Source organism: Solenopsis invicta, chromosome 2, assembly GCF_016802725.1.
Source record: "Solenopsis invicta isolate M01_SB chromosome 2, UNIL_Sinv_3.0, whole genome shotgun sequence".
Lineage (NCBI taxonomy): Eukaryota > Metazoa > Arthropoda > Insecta > Hymenoptera > Formicidae > Solenopsis > Solenopsis invicta.
This window is the reverse complement of record NC_052665.1, coordinates 19,896,212-19,918,759: the sequence shown is the minus strand read 5'-3', so window position 1 is coordinate 19,918,759 and position 22,548 is coordinate 19,896,212. Positions and strand designations below refer to the sequence as shown.

General features: G+C 29.9%; 1 protein-coding gene across 4 annotated transcripts in view; it reads right to left on the bottom strand.

The window, feature by feature from the left end:
• LOC113003780 (xyloside xylosyltransferase 1-like) overlaps positions 1 to 22,548 on the bottom strand; it is a 95,073-nt gene that overhangs the window by 59,928 nt on the left and 12,597 nt on the right. The window contains exon 4 of one of the 4 annotated variants that reach the window (XM_011174217.3): positions 7,436 to 8,286. The exons of 2 other annotated variants lie outside the window; for them this stretch is intronic. In XM_011174217.3, the coding sequence (XP_011172519.1) occupies positions 8,080 to 8,286 (207 nt within the window). In that variant the 3' untranslated portion in view covers positions 7,436 to 8,079. Of the gene's footprint in view, positions 1 to 7,435; positions 8,287 to 22,548 lie in introns of those variants that run through there. One more of the 4 variants, XM_039445874.1, reaches the window with a different exon arrangement.

Sequence of the window (22,548 nt, the reverse complement as noted above, 5' to 3'; positions counted from 1 at the left end):
TCGTCGGAGAAATATACATTTCTCCAATCCCTTGCGGTCCAATTTATGTGATCGCGCGCAAATTGATAACGTACTTGGCGATGTACGAGTGTGAGTCTTGGTACTTGCGCACGAACACGAGAACAAAGACCGGCTTCTCTCAAACGGTTGTGAATTGTTTGTTTTTCATTACTTCTTAAATCGCGCGTATCTGTCACGCGTTATTCATGCATGTATGTGTGTATACACACATTTGTACTGAAAAAAGATACATTTCCATATTTAGATATTGTATTAAAAAATTTTATTTTCTTAAGAAAACGAGGGAACAAGCAGCTCAGAGCGACGATCTAGCACCGCTCACCGCTCGCGAGTACCCATTGCTACTTCTCCCTCCTTGCCGCGCCATAGCTACTGCTGCGTTTCCTTCCTCACCGCACAGCGTCGCGCCTACAACCGCAACTGCCTACGTCTCGGCGACCGGCGGGCGGTTCTTGCGCGGTGATACGCGCTTATTCGCAGACTTTATTAATTTTTTTTTCGTTAACTATGGCAAATATTAAAAAATGGTAAAGGACTTTTCTGCTCAGATTTACTTGATCTATCAATCCACGAAACTACGGGCGGTAGTTACCTGACACCCTGATATATGATTTGTTCGAAAAGTAATGTCAGTGATTTTTTTTACGCGACTGTATGTCGGAGCGCGCTCGGACCGGTTGGGAATAGTAGTGGAGAAAGTCAGTTAACAAACGCTGGGCCGTTCATTCGTCTCCGGCCATCCGGAGAGTGAGGACAGGCGTGAAACTGGTTTTGTGACCCCGTGCAAATCAAAATGCAGCGCTCGGTAGAGCAAAGGATGGCGATCAAGTTTTGCGTTAAACTTGGCAAGACCGCAGCGGAAACTGTTCCATTGATTAAGCTTTTAAAGAAAGTGCCTTATCGGATCGGCAAGTGTTTCCGGTGGCACAAAGCCTTTTTGGAATGCCAGAAAAAAGTTGACGAAACCTGCGCCGGACGGCCATCGACGAGTACCACGGACGACAATGTGACGCGGTGAAAGAACTTTTGAACAGACCCTAAACGGCCACTCAATTGACGGTCTTTGTTCAAAAGTTCTTTCGAAGACAAATGAGCGATCTAGCATTCGTTAGCTGATTTCCCCTACTACCATTCCCAACCGGTCCAAGCGCACTCCGACATACAGTCACGTAAAAAAAAATCACAGACATTACTTTCCGGACAAACCATGTACATTTGTTTTATAATATGTACATAATACATAGCCGAGTGCTATTTTGCACTCTAAGAAACAAATGTGGCATTGCAAAAAAATCATTAAATCATTATTTAAGGCTCCTGATACTTCAGCTAAAAACTCTGTGTTGACGGTAACGGCGTACTGTTGCGAAAGAAATTAAAACTAATAGGCATGGAACGTAATAAATTGTTGATGAATTTTGCCGTACATGTTATTTTGTCATTATGTGTTTCACTGTGAAAATGTAACTTGTCTGGTATTTACCAAATACCAGACAAGTTACATTCGTAAAAATGGACCACAAGTAAAATATCTTTGTACTTTATATATAAAAAACACATTTTTCACTCCTTTTAATAGCTATCCGTGTGTTCTCTGTCTGAATAGGCTTTACTTTAAATGCTTTTTACTATTTACTGATTGTAGACAGAAAAGGGATAGTCAAGGACCATTTTTACAAGTGTTTTAAAACAATTTCGTTTTTCTATTTTCCAAATTCTCTTTATTTGCAAATGCCACGTCGGAAACTTTTATGTGCGATTTCTCGCTTATAATCTCACGACTTCAATATTACCGCGACCAGTGCCGCGTTTATAAAATTTACGCCCAGGGGCTGGTGATCTTCGAGCGCCCCAATCAAGCCTCCCTCTCCTAATAAACAACAAATAATTAACATTTTGAATATTTATTAAAAATGAAACACATTTAAGAACAAGAAAATAATTATATTAATTAAAAATAAAAAATTTTTTTATGTCACTTTACGGTTTTTTTTCCAAAAATATTTTTATTACATCATCGAAGTTGAGTTTGGCTGAAAATTCCGATTCAATATTTAAAATAGAAAGATTGTTTAATTTTTCTTAGCCTAATGTTGACCTAAAAGCATTCTTTACTCTCTTCAATGCTGAAAATGATCGTTCGCCGCTACTGTTCGTTAAGAGGATGCTAAAGTAACAGAAGAACTTCCTCGACGTCGGTCCTACAGATCACTGTAGATTATTTTTCGAGCAAGACCAGGCTATTGCTCTTTGTCCATTGCATAGATCTGTCTTTGTTTTTTGATTATTTCGCCATCTGCGAAAAGTCCTATCAACTACTGTTGGGCTCCATATTGCTCTGTTTATGACAGTTCAGCTTCGCTGAGCGAAATATGCGCGTGGTAAAAACACATTAGCGTATCTTTTTTGTTAGGCGTTCAATCGTAATTTTGCAAGGTCAGTGTTATTTGTGCATGTTTTCTGAACAGTGCTCTACTATCATTTTGTACGCACGAGCTACACAACTTCTGTATTAAGGTAAAGTTAACCTCAGGTGACGGCTATACGAGTGAATTTTTAATGATTTATTAAATTTTTGTTCGATTTTCTTATAAAATTGACCTGAGCACCCTTTCTTTTTACGCGTATTTCAATTCTAAAAAAAGTTTTTGTGATTCTGTAAAGCCAATCCAAAGATATTTAATGCACTGTAAATGTCGGTAATTCGTGGTACTTTAGCATCCTCTTAAAGCTAAACAAAGATATATATCCTTATTGCCACTTCAACATTTGGGAAAGTAGCTTGAATTTTATTTTCACGTATTAACTTTAAATATGATACTGAAAGTGGAATATTGGAAGAAAATTCTTCATTTTGGATAAAGTATTTAAATTGAATGATTTTTTCACTAAATTCGTCCTCCAAATCGCAATTATATATTTCCACTAGATTTTTTGCGCAAACTCTTAGTTGGTCATTTCCAAATTCAGAATAGAGTTGTAGTTTATTTAGAAATCCAAATGTTTCCGAATGATACTTATAGCTCGCCGCTCTTTTTTTGAGGACGTTAATAAGATTGTCTAAAATTGCAAAATAAACTTTGATTTTCATTGAATTTCTGGCATCGAAGACAGTCTTAGCTTCTGCACGTGGCGCTTTCTTTCCGATTGCTTCTCAAATTGTACTCCTTACAACCAGATTTTTCTATACCACTTTTTTCGAAATTCAGAAAGTTTTCCGTTGTTCTAAGATTCAAGAGATAATTCTTTAAAGAATTATACAATTTTACCACAGTTTCCAAATCAATATTGACATTTTGCAAGCTTTTATTTGTAGCATTAAATTTTTGTAAAATGTCGTTCAAAATTTCACAAATAATCGCAATTTCCAGCTTATTCAATGAGTTGTCCACAATCCAAAGATTGTACTTCCACTCTAATTGTTTGTTTCTGACTATTATCAGTTATAAGCTCTTCTAAAGCATTTCGAAAACAACTATATTTTAAAGATAAAGCTTTTGTAGCATCCGTTCTGGCTGACCAACGTGTATCACTTAATCTTTTTGGAACCAAATTAGAGTCTGATGTCGATAAGTGTTTTTTTCATAATCTCCCATCTAGCTGATGATCCAGAAAAAAATACATATATATTTTGCAAAAACAAAAAAAATCTAGTGGCTTCTGGACAACAATCAGCTCCGCAGTTTCCAACTAGATTTAAGGAATGCGCCGCACAAAGAAAATAGAAAGCCAATTTGTTTTTCTCTTTGAGCCGTGCCTGCAATCCACTATATGTCCAGACATATTTGTGGCGTTGTCGTAAGATTGAAGTTTTGAAAATCTCTGCAATTTTGAAAATCAATATTTAAGGCTTCTAAAGTTTTTAAAACTGTAATACTCATTTGTTCTCCTTTATGTCCAACATTTGGTAAAAAAAATAGAAAACGTTCTACAGAACAACTATTGGCAGAAACATATCGAATAACAAGAGTAATTGATCTACATTTTCGATATCTGGAGTAGAGTCGACAATTAGAGGAAAATATTTTGCGTTTTTATTTTTTGAACAATAGATTTCCTAACGTGTTCGCCTAAGATTTCAATAAATTCGTCACAGATCGTATTCGATAGATATGAAACATGTCCTCTATTTTTGTTTCCATATTGTGCAATATAAACCTTTAAAAAATCATCATATTCCGCTAATAGCTCCAAAGTTCCAAGAAAATTTCCATTGTAAAAATTAAAAAATTGCTCATTACTACCATGGAAAGCCAATCCACGCAAAGACAAAAATCTTACCACAGATAAAACTCTTTTTAATACCATACACCAATAATTTTTTTCTTCGTGAAATTGTATTTTGAGAGCTGTATCTATACGCCCTTCGATTCCAGATCTTGTTAAAAACAATCCTATCGATTTTTGATGAGAAAGATATTTTGTGTTCAGCAATTCTCTCTTCATGTTTCCTCTGAAACCTTTGTAGAAGCGGTTTTCTTTATTGCCAAAAATTTTGCAATACATACAAAATATTATCCCGCTTGTTTAAGAATATATCATCCAATCTCGTCTTCGAACTTCCCTGTTTTTTTAGTTTTCGAAAAAACATACTTTTTCTCGCATATCTTTTTTGAGTTCCAACAATAAGCGAGGCCGAAAAATCTAATGTATCTAAATCTTGTTTTGGATGATTTCTTAATATATAAGTAATAGATGCATGGTCTTCTTTCCATGTTTCCGGATCTTCAATGTTAATATGATTATCACTGATTTTAGTTTCTTCCGGTACCTTTAATGTATCAGATGTCGCGATATTGATAGTCAAAACGTTCGATTCGTTTTCGATCTCACTTCGTTCTGTCAATTCCTCTACAATCATGCTGTTAAGAAAGAAAAAGAAATAATAAATTTGTCGTTTGTCGTATAATAAATAAACCATGGAATCGTGAGATCAATTTAGTACTTTAACTGTTTAATTTTTAATCATTAATGTAGTATGTAGTTACCCAATAATTTAAGAGTACGAGTATGTATGATAAAAATTAAACAGTAACTTACTTTTTTACATCACCTAAATTTTCGGTTTCAGGCACACGTGTATGCATAAAAAAATTCTCTAGTTTTAAAACTTTATCAAGTACTTCTTGTTCCTTCTTAGACTTTTCAGCATTTAATTTTCTTCTTGCACCGCCACTTAATTTTTTGTTAAACATCTTGTATTAATATTATTAATTAAGTATAAATGTTAATTAAATGCGTCTAAAATGAATAAGATGCAATTCGTTTGCCTACTATTAACGCGCGTAGCAGTCTGCGATCTGCGACGCATAAACAACTGACGGTTTCTCCCATCTATTGTTTTCTCGCCCGATTCTGTTCTGTTTAAACAAAAACCGCGAGCCGCGAGTATAGGGGCGTGCCTAGCGAGCGTGCAACACATGCATAGCGTGTAGGCAGTCAAAGCTAGAGGCATCCGAAATCGAGATCCATTGAATTATATTTAGACGTAAAAAATTTACAAATGCAATGAAATCACAACTTCCTAAATCGCTCAAATCGCTGTATGATTAAAAAAGCTGCGGCGCCTCTGACGTTTCGGCGCCCCTGATGCTTCGGCGCCCAGGGGCTTAAGCCCCCGAAGCCCATACGTAAACGCGCTACTGACCGCGGCTAATAGACAGATTAACTTTTAAACACACTAGGGAGTCTAAGAGACCTGATATTTCAAACGCTTGCTGTGTGAAAACGGAATGAGATAGGAGATTTAAACCAGGGTGTAAATAAAGTTTGAAATCTCTTGATTAATATGGTTGATCAATTTTATTGGTCAACTAAAATTCGAACGGCATGGTAGCAAAGTTTTGTTGGAATCTGTGGGACCATCATTATGTGTGAGTGTAACTTTTTGTGAGTGTAATCTTACATTAAAAAAACCAGACAAAACATGTTCGAACAGATCCGTTCGCGTATATTACTCGTATATACGTCCTTTGAAAGTTAGACTACTACATAGTGCTATGGAAAAGGGGGCTTTTACGCAAAGTCCAAAATGGATCATGAAACACATCAATTTTCAATTTTAAACACCTTGAGTTAATAAAAAAACCTCATATTCGCTTTGTTATATAATTATACTTTTTAAAAGGAATGACGATACTATAATTTTTTTCTTGAAAGCATGACCCTTTCACTTTAAAACGCCGTACTTTAAAATTCTTAAAAGTTTATTTTATTGCAAGAATATGATTTTTTAAAGAAAAAGTGAATTTTTGAACAATTTTTTATTTACGCTTAATAGTTTTCTTTTATAACTTTACAATAAATTATTTTGCAATATCGATTGTGCAGCCATATTTCTGAAATTCAGAACATTCATTTGAAAAAAAGATTATTGAAAAATATTGATTGGAACTAAAGTTATAGCTTCTCAAAGTTAAAAGTCTCATATACCAGAAAATGTATTTACATAATTTTCCGGATCGGTGTGTTCAAAAGTTAACATATTATTAAAACAGAATAAATCTTTTATATTTACTTTTTATATTTATATTATGTAAATGAATAAAATATTCATAAAATATTTATAAAATATTACTATACATATTTATTTTTTATTTACCATAAAAATTTACAGAAATATTTCATAATATATTTAATAAATATTTTAGTAATACATTGGATAACGATTTTCATAATTTTTTTCCATCATGTACATAAAATATGTATAAAATATTTCTATCATGGGCGGCGACTTTTGTAGGGTGTGTGTGGAATACTCCACACATAAGAATTTTTCATGTGTGGAATTCCACACATAAAAAAAACCTAAAACTAAAAACTTAGGATATTAATGCACTAATGGGTGAGTTCATTATAAAAAATAAAATTCGGAATACAATGTTTGTTCTAAGAAATTAAATTTTTTATCAAATTTTCTTCATAAAGTTTTGTTTCACGAATTTAAGTATGTTTCAAGTTAAACTATAAATATTTATAAAATATTTACAATTTTGTTACTCATTATTATGTATAATTTCTTATGATAAAGAAATTTTAATATGAAAATTAAACAAATTTTAAAAACTTTTTGTTCCCTCCTTCCCTCCCGATCTTGTTGTCCAACTCCACAGATGGCGAGCCGACAAGTCGCCACCCCTGATTTCTATAATATTTATGAAAAATATTTTTTACGAATATTTATTAATATTTATCATGAATATTGTGTGCGGCCTGGGTAATTGCACAAAATTATCACATAGATTAATAATAAGTTAATTATGAAATAATATTCAAAGTCTATGAAAGGGTTGCATCATAAGATTCAGTAATCAACCGTAATTTGATCGTTATTTCTTATACATTTAATTTGATGCTTTCATTGTTTTTATAAAACATCGATTAATTTTTTAACAAAATATCGAACTATACTGAGTTCGGCCAATGGATTTTATTAATCAAAATAAGCGCAAATGTAATGTATACTTTCCAACATGTACACAAGTACACTTCTCTACTATAACAAACATGCAATTAAAGCTATAATAAATTTCGTATAGCTACAATCTTAGTCATTTTATGTCGTCCATTTGTAACATTTAACGGTATTAATAGTTTTATTATATTGAGGTCTAAATAAGGTCTAATAACAATTATTTTCTAATTATAATACTGATTTAATGTTTAATATATGTCATTATGTGTTCCATGTAATTCTTTGGAACTTATTTAGACCTTATCCTAGATATTTAAGTGTAAAACATAGTACACCAACAGAAGTTATTCGTTACAAAAAATAGATACATTGCTAATATAAAAGTACATTGTTATAAAAAAAACATAAAAATGTATATTGCAATAAAAATCACAGCTTAAGAAAATATAAAACAAATCTTAAAATTATGGATACATATGAGAGTACACTAATTAATGTACGCCATGTTATTTTATTTAAATCCCTTGATGCTTTCAGTTTGTGGTAATTCTGTTTCTTAGCACCATTTTTCTTAGATCTAAAAAATAAGAAGTAGGAGACAAATTTATGTCTGATACTTTTTGTACCATAAAGGTAACAAATCATTAATCGTTAGGTATAGGAGTATTGCAATTTCCATGCCACAACTTAGTCTCTGAATGACATTCTGAATAATTGGCGAATATATCAGCATAACCATGATCACGCCACCAGGTACATAGTTGCCTGTTCCAGCCGCAATCAACCGTGTGGATCAACTCCGGTTTTTCCATACCTAAAAGCGTGTAGAAATCTTGATCACCTAAATGACCCTGTAACAGGATAGATTTGCTGTCAATCTGATCAAACAATATTAGCAACATACTTATATCAAATATATTGTAGCATTTTTAAACACGCCAATCATTTTTAACCCTAAAACACAGTACATGGGAGATCTATACATTTTGATCATTTGCTGTGTGAAAAGAAAAAAGGTTTATACTAGAAGAAGAAAAAGTTAAAAATCTCTTCTATCAATCGCTATGTTGACGAGTTTCAGTACTCAATTAAAATTCAAACGGCAAAGAAATAAATTTTTTTGTCATTTTATTCTTTTTGTTATATAATTATACTTTTTAAAAAAAATAACAATACCATAATTTTTTCTCAAAAGTATCATTCTTTAGCTTTAAAATATGACATTATCAAGTCCTTAAAAGTTTTTTGTTACAATAATATAATTTTATGGATTTATTTACAAATCTTCATTTTTGTTTAACAGTTTCTTTTTAATAACTTTACAATAGATTATTTTTTAGTAAATGCCATTTATTCAGTCACATTTCTGAAACTTTAAATTTTTATTCCAAAAAAATATTGAGTACACATAAAGGAGTTCATCCATAACACAAAAATATTTTTTGTTTGTGCCCAATTTCAGTTTAAGGGAGTGAAACACCCCTTTGAACGGTTTTTTTCTTTCAAAACATATATATCATCGAAACTATAAGAGATAGAAAAAAATGTTCTAAATAAAAGTTAAATGGCTTGAGAAGTACTTTATAACAGCAAAAAGAAAAAAATTTTTTTAAATTTTTTTTATACCTTTCCCCACTACTTACTTACTTTTTTCAAAATTTTTATTTCTCCTTATAAGCACAATTAAACTTATTTTATTATAAATTCAATAATATATAATAAAGTTATGATGCGATATTTCCATTTTCCAAAAATAATTAAAAATCACTCCATAACGCATGGTACGCGCATGTGTACTATGGAAGTGTCCACCTTCGATTTTGACGAGCGTTTAATACGTTGTAGTACAGATCAAAATACGGGACAAGTATTTTTTTATACGTGCCCAATCTCATTTTTACCAGGGTAAAACATCCTTTTGAAGAAAATCGGTTTTTTTCTTTCGAAGCGTGTATCGTCGAAACTATAAGAGATAGAGAAAAATGTTCTGAATGAAAGTTAAATGGCTCGAAGAATACTTTACAACAATAATTTAAAAAAATTTTTATTAAATTATTTTTTTATATTTTCGCCTCCACTTCACATTTATTTCTAAAAATTTTCAAATATGTTAATGGCAGAATTAAAGTTTATTTTTATACGAATCTAGCTATATATAACAAAGTGTCTTTCCGATGTACCATTCTTGAAAAATTATAACAAACTCTTTATATATGCACGCTATACGTACCTGTTTGTGCGCTCGATTTTTCCGCGTTGAAACGGATTCGTTTCATACGTATCGTTGATCGCATATTACGCAAAAAAGGTTTAAAGACAAATCAGTGTAGTAGAATGAATATTAAAATAAGAGTTTTTTTAAAATAATAATAGTAATGATAATTGAAATATTAAAATAATAATGAGTTTTAACTTAACTGCTAAAATCAATCAAATATTGTTGACAATGTCAAAATATGTACCTAATACTTTGTACAATAAAAACGAGTTATTAATAAATTATTATTTTTGCAAAATATCGTTTATTTAATTTTGATTGTATAACAGTTGATTGCAATGGTCAATGTATTTTATTGACGAATGTTGAGGAACACGAAAATTCAGTAAACTTAAAAATATTGTGTGGAAGTAGAATAGTTCACAAAATTATTTTTTACCCGTACCAAATTACAGCCTTAGGGGATGAAATCTCTCCTTGAAAAAACATGTACATTTGCAATGGTCAATGTACTTTATTGATGAATGTTGAGCAATCCGATAATTCAGTAAACTTAAAAATATTGTGTGCAAGTAGAATAGTTTACAAAATTACTTTTTGCTCGTACCAAATTACAGCTTTAAGGGGTGAAATCACTCGTGTACATTTTCTTCAAAAAGTGATTTCATCCCCTAAAACTGTAATTTGGTACGAGCAAAAAAATAATTTTGTGAACTATTCTAGTTGCACATAATATTTTTAAGTTTACTGAATTTTCGAGTTTCCCAACATTCATCAATAGAATACATTGACCATTGTAATTAACTGTTCTATAGTCAAAATTAAATAAACAATATTTAGCAAAAATAATAATTTATCTAAATAATGTAAAAACGGCAAATACGAGTCAGGCGCGGTAAATAGTGCGCGTAAGAAAGTCTCAAATAATTAAGTAATTACATGTAAAATTTTCTTAATTTAATACAATTTAATAATTTATCTAATCATAACTCGTTTTTAATTGTACAAAGTATTAAGTACATACTTTTACATCGCCAACAATATTTGACTGATTTTGGCAGTCGTGTTCAAAAAACTCATTATTATTTTATTATTTCAATTATTATTACTATTATTTTTAAAAAACTTTTATTTTAATATTTATTGCACTATACTGATTTGTTTTTAAAGTTCTTTCGCGTAATACGCGATTAGCGATACGTATGAGACAAATCTGTTCCAATGCGGAAAATCGAGCGCACGAACAGGTACGTATAGCGTGCATATATAAGAAGTTTGTTATTATTTTTCAAGAATAGTACATCGGAAAGACACTTTATTATATATGACTAGATTTGTATAAAAATAAGCTTTAATTCTGTCATTAAAATATTTAAAAATTTTTAGAAACAAATGTGAAGTGATGGCGGAAGTATAAAAAAATAATTTAAAAAAATTTTTTTTTAATTATTGTTTTAAAGTACTCTTCGAACTATTCAACTTTTATTCAAAACATTTTTTTCTATCTCTTATAATTTCGACGATACACGCTTCAAAAGAAAAAAAAATCGATTTTTTTCGAAGGAATGTTTTACCCTTTGAAAGTGAGATTGAGCACGTATTAAAAAAATACTTGTCCCTTATTTTGATCTGTACTACAACGTATTAAACGCTCGTCAAAATCAAAGTGGGACACTTCCATAATACACGAACGGATGCGCGTACCATGCGTTATGGGGTGGCTTTTAATTATTTTTGGAAAATGGAAATGTCACATCATAACTTTATCATATACCGTTAAATTTATAATAAAATAAGCTTTATTTTGCTTATAAAAAAATAAAAATTTTGAAAAAAGTAGGTAAGTAGTGAGAAAAAATATAAAAAAAAGTTTAAAAAAAATTTTTTTTGCTGTTATAAAGTACTTCTTAAGCCATTCAACTTTTATTTAGAACATTTTTTTCTATCTCTTATAGTTTCGACGATATACGCTTCGAAAGAATAAAACCAATTTTCTTCAAAAGGATGTTTCACCACCTTAAACTAAAATTGGGCACAAACAAAAAATATTTTTGTGTTATTGATGAACTCCTCTATGTGTACACAAAATTTCAGAATTTTCTGAATTTTCAGGTTCGCAAACCTTCCTTATAAGTTAAAAGATTAAAATTAAGTTAAAAGTAATTAAAAATAATCTTTCAAAAATTAATTTATAAAGAAGCATACAAAATAAAATAATTCTGTAGTTAAATTCAAATAAACTTTATTTTAATAAAACTTTAACTTAAAGCTTAATTATAAATATATACTTGTATAAAATTTAAAAGTAGTAATAAATGATAACTTTCTATATCTATGTACACATGTCACTATTAATCGAATTTCATAACATCCATAATTATAAAGCTGATCAATTACAGTCATTCCATTCTTCAGAGGATTACTTATGATTGACCGGTTTTATAACATCGATGTTATAACTTCGATGTAAATCGGACCGTGTAAACGTAGTCTATGCATTTGTTATTAAGAACAAGTTAATACACAATTCAAACGTGTTTTATAAAACACAACTTCTATATAACATATTAGAGAGAAGACTGAAAGCAACCATCTCAGCGCGCAGCAGTATGAATTTTTTCCTTACCATATGATTTTATCCCAGACTTAAACCATTTTTATTGGCAATGTCGTAAAAAAAATATGTTGCACCAATGTTGAAAATAGATGTACTGGCGGAAAATTTCGATAGTTTCATGAAAAACGTCGGGATAGCCGTTCTCAGTCTTTTCTCTGATCATACTGTCGTACAATAATATATCTATAATATATTTACGTATATTTGTTATTCCATGCATAATAGATTTTTCAGACTAGATGTCCATCATAATTATATTCTCTATGATGCATCATATTTCAACACATTAATTGATATCATGTAAGTTGTCAATTATTTTATCAGACTTGATCTTTACATTTCATTTTGAACCCTTACTAGTCAACGTGGGGTCACACGCGATCAAGCAAAATATCTCACAATACGTACACCGGTACGATACGTGCTATACGCGCCTATACCCCACCTAAAAAAAACTTTGTTAGTAGAAGATATGACGTACACAGTAGTGCTTTTTAAATTAACATTAAATTATGGATACAAACCAATGGAACATTTTTTTAAATAAAAATATGATCTTTTAGCTTTAATTCATTTTTTTTAATCAGTTTTCTATGATGATTTGTAAAGGTAGTTATGATTTTTCAAAAATTACCCTACATTTATTGTAACTTTGTTCACATATTTGCCAAAATTATATAGTTTTATCAATTTCTTATTATTGCCATTTCACTTTTCAATCATATACTAGAAGGTTGAAACCAACATTAAGTAAAATTACGGTTGAAAACCATCTCATTGTATTCTTTAATAGAAGCCTAAAACGCGAGTAACCCTACGTCGGTTAGTAAGGAACAAAAAATTACGTTGACTAGTAAGGATTATTTTACAAAATTCTCATATTCAATAACTTCTTTAATTTGCAGAGAAAGGACTAGAAATAAAAACGCACTTTTGCAATGCGGTTTGTTGCAAAACATACGTTATTAATTGTACTGATATTACGAATCCTAAATCCTAGTTTCAAACATGTAAGAGAACTCGTCAGCAGTACATTATCGATTTTAATAAAATTTTATGTGTGTATAGTAATAACTCAAACATTTACTATAGCAAAGCCGTAAGTTGCGATATTTAGGCATTCTCGATAAAATAAAGATTAAATATTTTTAGCATCTACAGTGCCTATAGTACGTAGAAGAACGATATTATAGAACTTTACTGTAAAAATGTTTCTATAAACCGTTATATCTACAACAATTTCCAAGTAACATTTTGTTTTTTTTTGTTTAGACTTTATTGTTAGCTTGTATATAAAACTCATTGTCTAACCGACAAATCGATAACAATAACACAGTCTCAACATTCGTTTCTCAAGATAGACGAATTCTTATGAACGTGTATTTCGCAAGATATTCATGCTCATTTATTAACAATATAAGTATTCCATCAATGAGCATTAACGCAAATGGAGAAGAGCAACAAGATTATTTCTGTAACATATTTTCACGTAACAGTAAGGTTCTATAGTACCGTTCTTCTGTAATGGTACTACAGGTGCTGGAAATATTTAATTATTTTCTTGAGAATACCTAAATATCGCAAATTATGGCTTTACTGTAGTAAATGTTTGAGTAAATATTACACATAAAAATTTTATTAAAATCGATGATGTACTGCTGGTGAGTTCTCCTTATTAATATTTTCAAAAATTAGTAATATAAGTTTTAAATTAAGAGCAAATTTACCATTTAAGATAATAGGTCTTACAAGGGGAGGCTCAGGTGAGTCACCCTAGGATTTCAATCCCAATTTTTTTAGTTATTCTGGAGACGAAAAAAAAGTTTACGTCTCCCGGCGTTTGATCGAATAGGCCTTAGTTTCGAAATAATAAATTTATGAAAATTGGCCATACCGCAGTGCGCCATATGAGCCTCGCCGGTAACTGTTCTCCCAACCAGTGCAGTCGGCTCCGTGCGTTAGGTGCTTGCTTCACAATCGTAAGATCCGGGTTTGCTCCCGGATGTGTGCAATATTTTTTTTTTTTTTTTTTAATAAATGTATTTATTTATCTTGATGATATTGATATAGTATACAAATTTCTAAAATAAAAAATTTAATTTAATATCACTTTCTAAACATTAATTTAAATTTAATTTGAAGGGAATTTGAATTTAAGTAATAATATTTGAAATAATAAATAGGTAATAATAATAATAATAATATATAAGTTATTTGAAATGGATAACATATAAAGGCAACGTATCTAAATTTTCAAATTGTTTAAATTTAACTCTGGTAAAAGAAGCGGATACAAAATGGTAAATAAACGAGAGGTTTTTAATCCCCTTGCAGGTATGTAGTCGGTTATAAAGCCGAAATTCTTTCATGTTTTGTCCTTGCTGCGCAATAACCTCTGCGCAACTCGACGCTTGCATGTAACTGCACCTTCAGGTAGGGCAACAATAAAAACTTAAAAAATTACGGTTATAGTTAGGTAGTGGGAGGAGATCAATTTGCATCTGCCCTAGCAAGTCTGCCCTTGCAAACAACCGCAGCTACATTTCTCGATCAAAAAAATTCTCGACGTGAAAAGTTGTAACAATAGCAGAAAAAGAAAATATTTTTCAACCATCAACAAGTGGAGCAGAAAAAGAAAATATTTTTCAACCATCAACAAGTGGAGCGACGATCGACTCTGATATTGAACAAGAGAACCTTCCATTTATGGCATCTTATGTTAAACAAGACATTACAGACGGTTTAAAAGTTTGTTGTGAAATGTTACAGTCCTTAAATCGTTGCAGGATCTCCAAGTGAAGTTGTGACAAGTCTAAAAGCAAAACTTCTGGGGAAAAAAATGACCGAAGCCATTATCAAGATTCTCAAAGATTTCGATTTCTACGACGACTATGCCCTTTTTTGCCAGAGGAAGAAATTTTGCAAGAACATAAAGAAGAAGAAAAACCGCAAACTGATTCATCACCGGAGAAAACGGTTTCCACTTCATTTAATACGTCCTTTGCTTCACAATCAGAATCCAAAAAAGAGTATGAGCCGCAATGCAAGCAACGTAAGATTTCTGATTACATATCATTAGAAACAAAGATAAAAATTCTAAAAATTCTAAGAAAACACCAAATGAAGTATACAAACAATTCATCAACGTGGAGGAAGTGCTCTTCGACATAAAAGTAATTTGAAACGATGGCATGCAGAAATCGAGCAAGGTGGTGGCATTAAAGAAAAATACGACGCTATTAACAAATGGACTATTAATCGTTTTCGCGAAGCCAGGGAACATAAAAAACTAGTGACAACACGGATACTGCAACAATAGGCTTCCTAAGCAGCGGTACAATTTGAAAGTCTTAATTTTGTAGCGTCTCACCCATAGACAGTTAGATTTAAACAGACCTTTCAGATTCGACAAAGGAGTCACGCGATATATTAAATCGAAAAATGCTTTGGATATTCCAAATATATTAAAAAAAGCAGGAAAATTTCAAAAGCATATAGCTAGGCAAATATTAAAATTTGACAGTGATTATGTAATCAACACCGACCAAACCGGCTGTGAGTATCGAGTCAATGTGCAAAGAATTTTATCTGCTAAAGGCGAAAAAAGCACTGAAGTTTTTCTCGGAGATTTCAACAAAATCACCCACAGTTATACGGCACAATATGCGATAACTGCCTCAGGAAAACTGCTACCAAAAGTGTGTATGCAAGAGCTGAAAGGGGTGTTCGGTACTCGTGTCTCGGCTGCAATCAACAAATTATCGGAATGCTATGGCAATATACACGTCACCGCCTCGAAATCAGGTAAATTAACAAAATATCACTTTGGCCAATTCGTCGTAAACATTATCAAATCATATTGCAATAACAACAAATTCCTGCTCATCTTGGACTCGTGGGGAGGACAAACGAATCCAGCACATTTTAATAGTATTTCTACTGACGATGATGGAAATTGCAGTTCAATAGTGGAAATTATTCCACCTCATTGCACGCCATACTGCCAACCATGCGATGTGTACTTTTTCCGACAAGTGAAAAACTTCATTCGAAAAATTCAAAATTCTGTTGAAGTTTTACAACAAAACCGGCAGCTCTCTTCGCGAGAAGATGCAATAAAGATTTATTCTTTAATTCATTCACAATTATCAGCAAGAGCTTTTAGAGATATGATAAAGTACGCTTGGTTTGCATCAAAATTAATTCCTAAAAGAAATGTGTTTCGAAACGTCAACGAAATATGCTTCCTCCCGGACTTACAAAAAAATAAAATGTATATATAATACTTCTTCATTTATTCATTGTGCAAACTGTAGAAAATTTATATGCTTTAAATATTCTTATGATGTTTATCATCCAAGTAATTGTTCCTCATCAAAATAATTAAATATTGTAATAAATCTGCAATATTTAAATAATTAAATTTTGTAATAAAAGTATTTACATTCACATTCACAATCAGATATTTGTTTATTATTTTTCTTCTACGATTAATTATTTTAAAAACTAGAATTTTAAAATACTGTTAATATTATTTCCAATTAAATTTTTAATTAAATAATTTCAAAATTTAGATACGTTGCCTTTATATGTTAGCCATTTCAAATAACTTATATATTATTATTATTATTACCTATTTATTATTTCAAATATTATTACTTGATTCAAATTCCCTTCAAATTAAATTTAAATTAGTGTTAGAAAGTGATATTAAATTAAATTTTCTATTTTAGAAATTTGCATACTATATCAATATCATCAAGATAAATAAATATACTTATTAAAAAACAAAAAAAAAATATTGCATACATCCGTGAACAAACCCGAATCTTACGATTGTGAAGTACCTAACGCACGGAACCGACTGCACTGGTTGGGAGAACAGTTACCGGGAAGACTCATATGGCGCGCCGCGGTATGGCCAATTTTCACAAATTTATTATTTTGAAACTAAGACCTATTCGATTAAACGTCGGGAGACGTAAACTTTTTTTTCATCTCCAGAATAATTAAAAAAATTGGGATCGAAATCCCAGAGTGACTCACCTAATCCTCCCCTTGTAAGTGATGTAAGTTAATATAATTCTTTTTATTCATTAAACGTGTTTCATGTAAATTTAGAAATACTATAGTTTCTAATATATATTTATAATTACAGATCACTTTAAAATCGAATATAAACTGCTAATAATTTAATTCAAAATGCATTACATTCGGATAATACACATAGCAGTGAGAATTTTAATACATCAGCAATACTTAAATAAAACACTATCAACATAATGAATAAATATAAAGTTATACCAAAATTTAAAGTAAAAATATATTTTTTATTGTTACAAATTTTTCTGTACTTAAACTTATTAAACATAAATTATTTTTTTTTACTATATTTTTTGTAGGACGTTGCTACTCAAATGAAGCTTGAGTTAAAACATCAAAACAGAGAAAAGCAATTAAAAGAAAAAATAAGACGTCTTCAGATGAAATTGCATCGTCGAGAAAAAAGTTTCACAAGCTAACTGACTTAATAAAAGACTTAAAAAGGAAAAGTAAATGCACCGATAAACTAGAAAAAGTGCTTTCACAAAGATTTTTTAGCATACAATTAGAAGTTTTTAAAAACAAAATAGTATTACTAGTAAGACTCGACATCGTTATTCAGATAATAAGAAAAAATTTGCTTCTACTACATTTTTTATTCTCCAAAAATTTATAAGTATTTACGAACAGTATTACATTTATTAGAAGAATCTGTACTCCGTAAAATGACCAGAGAAATTTCCTGTGAAGCAGGTTTTTTAGATATTGTTTTTAATTTTCTGAAATATGAAAAATTTCGTTATAGCCATCTTCAAGATGTAGGACTCATAATTGATGAAATGTCAATAAAAAGTGGCATTTTGGTTGACAAAAAAAGAAATACATTGCAAGGAAATGTAGATTACGGTAGCGCAGCACAAGAGTTAAACTTTACATATGATCATTCCCAAATAGCCACAAAAATGTTAGCATTCTTGATTGTTTCGTATTCCACAAAGTTTAAGATTCCAATAACTCATTTCTTTATTAAAGGAATTGATTCTGACACTCAAACAAAGTTAATGCAGCAATTACAAAACTTTATGATGTAGGAATAATTGTAAGGTCTATTACCTGTGATGGAACTGTTACTTTATTAATACTCTTAAAAAATTGGGCTGTAATTTAGAATTAAACGACTTGAAAACCTTTTCTAAACATCCTCAAAATAAATGAAATATTTACGTTATTATAGATCCATGCCATATGTTAAAATTATGTCGCAATGCCTTTGCAAAAAAAGAAATATGCTCTCCACATGAAAAAATATCTTTTAAATATGTAAAAGAATTACACAATTACCAAAAACAATTAGGTTTTAAGTATGCTAATAAATTATCATCAACTCATTTTTTTTCAAAATAAAAAAATGAAAGTTTCTCTTGCAACACAAACTATCAGCAGTAGCGTTACTGACGCCATACATTACTTGACAAAATTAGGACTGCCACAATTTCACGACAATGAAACTACAGTTGAATTCATAACAATATTTGATAAATTATTTGACATAATGAACAGTAGAAGTATTTTTAGATCAGGTTACAAGTCTTCACTTTCGTTGGACATAAAGAATATTGGTTTCAAGCATTCAAAGACAGTGAGAAATACATACAAGAATTACGACTTAATGATCAACCAATACCAAATACCAACAGAAAAACTTTTGCTCTTTGATTTTTAATAAATATTTGTCGCTTTAAAAGACTGGCAACGGATTCATTAACCAACATATCTGATCCTCTTAAATATTTTCTTACGTATAAAGTATCGCGGGATCACATTGAATTGTATTTTTCTTGCATTCGGTCTCGCGGAAGTTGGAATAATAACCCTAATATCATGCAAGCATTATGGTCTATTAGACAATTACTCTATCGTAACTCAGTAACAGCAAGTATACATGCCAATTGTTTATCTGACAATTATGATACATGTCCCATTTTTAACTTTCAATCAAACAATCGAAGCATGTTTGAAAAGAAAGTAAATGAAGAAAAAAGTGATAAAGATATTAAAAAATTAATAAATGCTTTACAAAATATGGAATTATCATTATATCAAGAAAATATTTTATATTACATTGCTGGGCATATAATAAAAAAATTCCTTGATAAATGCATTTGCTCTTATTGTCGTGATATTGTAATTTCTTTTTCAAATTGCGAACATAATTATTCAGCTCCAAATTTTAATCATTATTCTGGGTTTGTAACTTTTGTCAATAAAGGCAAATTATGTATTCCGTCCAAAGGCGTTTTTGAAATTGTCAAACATTGTGAAAAAACTTTTAAGGCTCAAATATGTATTGACCAATTTCCAATCTTAACAAATTTTAAGAATAGAATTTATGTTTCTGCAATAAAACAATTTTCGTCAAGTATTTCAATCTTGTTTCATCCAGCACATCCTGTAACTGAAACGCTTGCTGAATATAACGTGCTACATAAAGTAAAAATTATAAAATTTATAACAGCAATGTACATCAAAATTCGATTACATGCTTATGCAAAAACAAAAACATTAGAATATTTAGGACCAAAAAAAGCTACTATTCGTCAAAAATTATCTAAAGTTATACTTTTCAACAATGTTTAAGTATGTTAAACTTACGTGTTAATTTACTTTTTTTTAATTATATGATGTTAATATATTGAAAAAATATAAGCTTCAGTCTACTTAATAGATGTATTAAGCCTTAAAGTAAGAAATTGATCAATCGTATAATAAATTATTTTTCTTATATTTAAATGTAATTAGTCAGTTTCTTACTTAAAGCTTACCTGTTGTAGAGTTGGTCTAAAAGATTTATTTTATTTATGTTTATTATTCATTAATAAATGTTTCGTTACTTTCCTAAAGAGAACCATAATTAAAATTTTTAATGGCCCATTTTTATCTTTAAGTGCTTTATCAGAGCTTATTTTCGTAAAAAACTAAAATATTTATATTTAAATATTTGTATTTTGTTTTAAAAAACCTGTATTTTTATATTGTGATGTATGCTTTACTTTAAAATAAATTAAAATAAATTGTCATTTACTTTTTATGTTAATGTTATTTATCATTATAAATATGTTTAAATTTTCCATCTTATTCATTTACATACTAGTAATATTGAACATTCATATGTTACTTAAGTATTATATGTAAGTTAAGTATTTTACTTCTGTAATTTTTATTATATCTATATATGTTAATTATAATGTATTATATTAATACTACTCCTTTTATTTTTCAGATCTTGTCGAGATTATAAATAACAAAAAATTTCAATGACATTGTTAATTATAAAGATAAAATGTAAATAAAACATTATTATATATTAAACATTATATCATTAACTTTAAGTAATTAATTTGTATATTTTTTTGCTAATTTATATAAATAATTTATAATTATGTAGTATAAGAATTTATAATTTAATTTCTAAATAAACGAAAATTAATTCTAAATAAATCATTATTTTATTGTGTTTCTACATTACTATTGTACATTCAATTTAATTATATACTAATTATTATGTATTTGATTTATTAAAAGTTTAATTAAATCAATTTTATTAATTTTTTACTTCTTTAGAAATGTCTATTAAAATTAATGTATCATTAATAAATTTGATTATTTAAAAAGATTAAAAAATTATTGTTTCTGTGTTTTGAACAATTGTTAAAGGTCACGTAATAAATCAATCAAAACATTAAGATAACTTCCTAACCTCTTTAAAAAAAAAAGTCGGTTGAAACATAAAAAGTAAAGTTTGTTTTGTGTAAAATATTATTTTAATAGATTAATTTATAAAACATGATGTAAAAAAATTAATACAGTTTGAATATATTTTATTTTATATAGTAACTACAATAGCACACTATGTTATTTAAGTGTTTTGTTCAATAGTTCATTCCCATACAGCACAGAAAGATTGCAGAAACATTGCAGAATGATTTCATTGAAACATTGTAATATTGCATTTTGATTACGAAACATTGCTGCAACATTGCTGGAAGATTGCAGCAACATTAAGATGTCCGCTTTTTGAAATATTGCATTGAAACATTCCATTTTTCCAAAATATTCACATAAATATTATTACATCACATAATTCCAATGAACAAAACAATATTTGTGTAACATTTTAAAAAACATTTTTCGCAAAAAAAATCTCAGGAATATTTTTTCAGAAATTTCCACGCGGTTACCCATCCAAGTCGCGACTCCGGTGAACGTTGCTTGACCTCCGTGATCGTTGCCGAACTGATCCCTCATGATGACCTGTGAACACTTTATGCTGATATGTGTATATACCTGGTAGATCAGGTCAATATACGTTATCAAGAAATGAAATATGTATAATTAAAGCACAATATTTATATAAACAAATATAAAATTATAATTTTTTTACTAATTTTGTAAATGCAGAATAGCATCTGAAATAACTTTTCTGTTATTTGTTTAAATAAGATGCAATTAAAAAATATATATCAATATAATATAATAATTAAATTGGATATAAAAAAATTTTTATTAAAAAAACAATTAAAAAATATTGTTTATTCATTGGACTGTAGATCGAGGTTTTTTCATACATAGACCTATTTCATCTATTGATATTAATATTCATGTTTCTTAACAATACTATGATGCACACAGCACCACGGAACTGCATGCCTTTTTCTAGATGTTTTAGAGTCAACATTTAAAGGATGTCTGTAGACGTCTATGCAAAGTCGATTTACAGTCAACTTTGAAAGCCTGACTTGGATGAGTCGACTTACAGTCAATATATGGACGGTCGTTCTGTTAGGAAATGTAGAGATTCAGCGGAAAATTTAACGTCCGAGGTTTTTTCATATATGAACTTATTTCGTCTATTGATATAAATATTTATGTTTTTTAACAATACTATGATGTACACAGCACCACGAGACGTATGTCTTTTTCTAAACGTCTTAGAGTCAACATTTGAAGGATGTCTGCAGACGTCTATGCAAAGTCGATTTGCAGTCAACTCTAAAAGCCTGACTTGGATGAATCTACTCTTACAGTCGACATATGGATGGTTGTGCTGTTAGGGAATGTAAAGATTTAGCGGAAAATTTAGTAACGTCGCCCGACCTTAGTTTGCTAAATGCGGATGAATAATTACGGATGAGTTAAATTAATATATTATTATCAGGGTTGGGTAAGTTAATAAAT